The 6,088-nt window shown below is 39.5% G+C and overlaps 1 protein-coding gene across 1 annotated transcript; it reads left to right on the forward strand.

The window, feature by feature from the left end:
- The first annotated feature begins 2,541 nt into the window (after window positions 1-2,541).
- Window positions 2,542-4,028, forward strand: LOC110568478 (cell death regulator Aven-like). The gene is given in 2 exon segments (XM_064361284.1): window positions 2,542-2,787; window positions 2,789-4,028. Coding segments are annotated over 2 exon segments (1,119 nt in total). The 3' UTR covers window positions 3,662-4,028.
- The last annotated feature ends 2,060 nt before the right edge of the window (window positions 4,029-6,088 follow it).

The raw sequence follows: 6,088 nt of genomic DNA on the forward strand, positions 1-6,088 counted from the left end.
CAAGCAGAGCCTAAGGAGACATGACAACTGAATGTAACATGGAACTTTTGAATGGCATTCTGGAACAGAAAAGGTGAATTAGATGAAAAAGTAAAGCTGATTATAGTATAAACTTTAGTTAATAATAATGGATCAGCATTATTTCATTAGTTGTGAGAAACTGGTCTTTCTAATGGAAGATAAAACAACAGCAAAACTGGGCATAGGGTATTTACTATCAGTGATGGTTACTTTTATATGTCAAATTGGCCAGGCCAGATTATTCAGTTAAACCCTAACCTGGTTCTATGAAAGTTTTTTGTAAATGTGGTCAACATCTACAATCTGTTTACTTTAAGTAGAGAAGATTATTTCCTATTATGTGAGTAGGCCTTATTCAGTCAATTAGAAGGGCTTAAAAGCAAAACTGATATTTTCCTCAAAATATTTGCCTTGAGACTGTGTCATAAACTCCTGCCTGGGAATATCCAGCCTGCTTATCTACAGTACAGATTTTGGACTTGACAGTCCCTACAATCAGGTGAGCCAATGACTTCAAATAAATCTCTTTATAGATAGACAGACAGGCAGGCAGACAGATGATGATAGCTGATAGATATAGGTAGATAGGTAGATAGATAAAGAATACCGATTTTATTTTTCTGAAGAAACCTGACTGGTACACTATCTTCACAACTTTTCTGTAAATCCCAAACTATTATAAAACCAAAAGTTTATTTAAAAAAATTTATCATTAAAAATAATGTTTACGAAATCTTATTGATCCCCATTGCTTTAAGATACTTTTTCCTCTAAGCACTAAAAATAATTAGAAAGAATTAAACATTTATTTATTTTTCACAGTAGCCAACAGTTACATAACCAAAGGTTCTCTTTATCCAAAATTCCAAATAATAAATACAGAAGAAATAATGGAATTAGAAAGCCATACTTTGCAAAGACTGGTTGATGTAAAAATTTATATTAAAAACATCAGGCTGACACCACCTAAACATTCTATTTGATCTTAGCATCATTGGAAGTGATACAATATAAATTTAAAATTCTTGTACTGCAATAGGAAATCTATAACATCACCTCTGAAGTGTTGTTGAAAAATACTGACTTAAATGAACTTTCACTCTGAGTTTCACCACCAGTTTATATGACACACATTGAGAAAGAGGAACATGCAAAATAATGCCACAAAAAAAGTACTGAACCAAATGCATATGTGAGGATCGCACAGCGTAAATGATTCAGATTCTCCTCTGATCTCCCAGAAAAAGACAGCAGAGAAAACTAAACAGATAGAACAAATACAATTTGTGGATATTGTCTGAATTCTAATTTAAACAATTTCGCTGTGAAATACATTAATACAATAATTAAGAAAATTTGAATAAGAACTATGTTTTAGATGATATGAAGGAATATCTTTATTTTATTTTTATTTTTTTGAACTTTTGTTCCCCAGGCTAGAGTGCAATGGCACGATCTCGGCTCACTAGAACCTCTGTCTCCCAGGTTCGAGTGATTCTTCTGCCTCAGCCTCCTGAGTAGCTGGGATTGCAGGCACCCGCCACCACGCTTAGCTACATTTTTATATTTTTAATAAAAACGGGGTTTCGCCATGTCGGCCAGGCTGGTCTTGATCTCCCAATGTCAGGTGAACTGCCCACCTTGGCCTCCCAAAGTGCTGGGATTATAGGCATGAGCCACTGTGCCTGGCTAGAATATTTTAATTTTGATATGATAATGGACGGCATAGTGAATATGTAAAAGAAGCATTTGTTGGCAGCGCATGAAGTATTTACAGTTGAAATGGCATTATGTCTAGGATTTGCTCTGAAATATTTTACAATGTTATCATATAGATTTGGGGAGATGAGGGAAACAAAACCATTGAGAGATGATAATTGTTGGAGATGGTTAATGGATGCAAGGGGGTTACTATACCATAATATTAGCTTTTGGTATGTTTGGAATTTTCTCTAAATAAGACATGCAAAAATAGTTTCTAAAAATACGATGGAATACTGATGTTATGTTTTCTAGAAAAACAAAAATGTAAAAATATCCTTAGTATGTATAAAATTAAATTAATATCGTGACAGGTTACTTTTCTAAAATGGCAACTTTATAACCAGGAGCAGTGGCTCATGCCTGTAATCCCAGTACTGTGGGAAGACCGCTTGAGCCCAGGAGTTTGAGACCAACCTGGGCAACAAAGTGAGACCCTGTCTCTATTAATAATAATGATAATAATAATAATGATATAATAAAAAATAACAAAATCAAAACTTTTTTCTAAAAACATTGGCGTGATGGAAATAATACGAAATAGGCTTACACAGCTCTAAACTAAATAAAGTAAATAATATAAACAAAATAGAAAAAAAAAAGAATAAAAAGAACAAAGGAAAGAAGGCGGGGAATGAAAAGAGAAAGAAAATCATTGGTTGATACATTTTTATTTTTAAAAAATATTTATGCGGTAGGGCCAGGGAGTCTCCGCTGCAGGTCGGCTCCCGCGTGCTCAGCACTGCCAGTGGCGGTCAGATGCAGGCGGAGCTCGGAGCTCGGGGAGGCCGCGGGCGGCGGCCCGGCAGCGACCGGCCAGGCGGAGACCGCCACAGCGAGCGGCCAGGAGCCGCAGCGGCGGTAGCCAGAGGTGGCGGTGGCGGCGGCGGTGGCGGCGGCGGGGACGGAGGCGGCCGTCGGGGCCGTGGCCGGGGCTTCCGCGGCGCTCGCGGAGGCCGAGGAGGAAGAGGCGCCCCGCGAGGCGGCCGCCGGGAGCCGAGAGGTCCGGGGTGCCGGGGCCAGCGCGCCGGTTGAAGATGACAGCGATGCAGAGACCCATGGAGAAGAGAATGATGAACAGGGAAGTTATTCTAAAAGAAAGATTGTCTCTGATGAACAGGGAAGTTATTCTAAAAGAAAGATTGTCTCTAACTGGGATCGATATCAAGATATTGAAAAAGAGGTCAATAATGAAAGTGGAGAGTCACAGAGGGGAACAGATTTCAGTGTCCTCCTTAGCTCTGCAGGGGCCTCCTTCTCACAGTTCCGATTTGCTGAGGAGAAAGAATGGGATAGTGAAGCTTCTTGTCCAAAACAGAATTCAGCATTTTATGTGGATAGCGAGTTATTGGTTCGAGCCCTTCAAGAGCTGCCTGTCTCCCTCCGACTCAATGTTGCTGCTGAGCTGATCCAGACCACAGTTCCTTTAGAGCTTCCTCAGGTGAAACCAAAGAGAACTGATGATGGCAAGGGATTAGGGATGCAGTTAAAGTGGCCCTTGGGGCCTGGAGGAAGGGAGCTGAAATCTGCCGCTGCTGGCTGCCCTGTGTTGCTGGGCAAAGACAACCCAAGACCAGGTCCTTCAGACGATTCTCAGAAACCCACTTCCCCACTGCAGTCAGCAGGAGACCATTTGGAAGAAGAACAAGATCTGTTGCTCAACGTAGATGCACCTATAAAAGAGGGAGATAACACCTTACCGGATCAGACATCTCAGGACCTGAAATCCAAGAAAGATGGGGAGGTGGTCCAGGAAGAAGAAGTTTGTACAGAACCATCTGTGACTGAAGAAAAGAACATGGAACCTGACCAACCAAGAACATCCAAAAATGTTACCGAGGAAGAGCTGGAAGACTGGTTGGACAGCATGATTTCCTAAAAGGGGGGAAAAAGTGCCTGAAGCAAATCTTGGTTGCCTTCTAAGGGCAGGTCGGCATAAGGCTGTCCTTTAGGAACAGCCAGTTTACAAGCATGCCCCAAGCTAGTGTGTTCCATTATGCTCACAGCAGCAAATGCAATGCCTACCTCTGTGTGTGACATCTTAAAGAATACCTTGAAGCAGCTTGTTGCCTTTGTTTTTCTGGCTTAGTAATCTAATAATAGATTTCCTCAAGGACAGGGCATACTGTGACCCTTGTTTCTAGCTGCCGCCTTTGCAGTGTTTACAGCATAGCAGGTGCTGCTGCTGATTAAGAGAATAGATGCAAACAAGGCATGCATTTGGTCAAAATAAACAAATGCTGGTCTGAAAATATATATATATATATTTATTCCATTACTGTTTAATGTCTATTTAAAATTTTTTAATAATCATTGTTTTTGCCTAGAAGCATCATAGTACAAGATCCTTACAAAGCTAGGATTTAATTTATTATCTTGTTAAGCACTTATACTGTAGAACAGGCACATAGTTTGATGCTAAGAAGAACAATATTGTGTACCACACTATCATCATGGCTGCAGAAATATCTTCAAATCATCAAAAAAGTAGTTACCATAACTTTGACCAAGATCTCAATGGAAAGATGGATGCTGGAATTTAACAAAAGATGTGTAAGGACCAAGATTCTTCACTCTTTGGAGGAAAAGAAAGACAGCCCAGTCATTATGCAGAGGATCTACATTCATCTGGGCTCTGAGAGTCGATGCATTAACAGGTGTTCTGTGGGTATGGAGGTCCTCTGAAAATTAAAATGACAAACAGAGGGGAAAATTAAGATTTCAACAGGACAGAAAGGTACTTGTTAATTTGTTACCAATATAGATTAATTAAATATTAATACATTACATTTTCAAATGCAATTTTTTATTTTTATTTTTGCCCTGAATTTTGATATTGGTGTTTAACTATATTTCAGTATAAAATATTATCCTTCATTTTTCTGCTTTTTTGATTTTGTTGCAATTCTCTTCATTGCCTTTTCTCTTCAACATAGCTTTAAACACTATACTTTGCCCCCTTCTTTGTGATGTACTAACTTGCTACTTGACAGGGACTCTCTGCTTGATCAAATTCAGTTTGGCTCCTCTGAGTCCTCTTTTCAACCAGGCCTCATCCTTGGCCCTTTCCATGGCCTGCTCAGTCTAGTTTTAGCAAAGACTCCTCCTAAGCCAGTTTATCCAAAAGCACCATCCCACCCTTGAGGTCCAATCAAGCTCCTCTACTTCTATCGTCTTTTATACTCAATTGCATTCCTCATAGTAATTTTCCATCCTCTCCCTCTCCCTACTGCCTACTGTCTGTGGATCCCCACCTGTCCTCATTGTACGTGGAGTTGAGCATAATCTCTCTCTTTTTGAAACTCTCTCCCACCCTACTGTAATAGTTTTGAATAAAATATTTCTTACCATTTTGTAAAGTGTCAATGATTTGTCCTTAACATACTGTGAATAATAATTGACTCTGCTACAAATTATATAAAAATTAGCAATCTATTCTCACACAGAAATCTTTTGTTGAATCTTTCCAATTTGGCTACCTATGTTTTTAATTGCATTAGTCAATGTTCTCCAAATAAAAAGAATCAGTCACATATATATAAAATGTGTGTGTGTGTGCGTGTGTGTGTGTGCCTTACTCTATTTTATGCTGCTACAATAGAATGCCACAGAGTGAGTAATATACAAAGAATAGCAATTTATCCTCTTAAAATTCTGAAGGCTTGAAAGTCCAAGATCAAGGCAGGTTAGGTCTAGTCTGTTTGCTTCTATGATGGTGCCTTGAATGCTATGTCCTTCGGAGGGGACAAAAAATATGTCCTCACATGGCAGAAGAGCAAAGGAGAAAACACTAATTCCCATGAACCCTTTTTATAGCAGCATTAATCCATTTGTGAGAGTGGCGCCCCATGGCCTAATCAACTCCCATTCGGATCTGCCTCCCAACGCTGTCACATTGGGGATTGAGTTTCCAACACATGACTTTGGAAAGAAACAAAAGTGTTCAATCATTCAAAGCAGCAATATATGTATGTGTATATTGCTTTGTGTGAATGAGAGGGATTTATTATGAGGAGTTGCTTCACATAAGTAGGAGGCTGAAAAGTCCCTTAAGCTCCTGTCTGCAAACTGGAGAACCAAGAAAGTTAATAGTGTAATTTCGTCTGAGTTTGAAGGCCTGAGAACCAGAGAAACTGATGATGTACATCCCAGTCTGAGGAGAACAGAAATGAGACGAGATGCATCATCTCAAGTATAGTCACATAGGAAAAAAAGAGCAAATTTCTCCTTTCTTCACCTATCTTAGTCTCTGTTGCTATCAGGGAATACCTGAGGCTGGGTACTTTCTAAAGAAAAGCAGTTTATT

This window comes from Aotus nancymaae, unplaced genomic scaffold, assembly GCF_030222135.1.
Source record: "Aotus nancymaae isolate 86718 unplaced genomic scaffold, 86718_ANA_hifiasm-v0.15.2.pri h1tg000041l, whole genome shotgun sequence".
NCBI lineage: Eukaryota > Metazoa > Chordata > Mammalia > Primates > Aotidae > Aotus > Aotus nancymaae.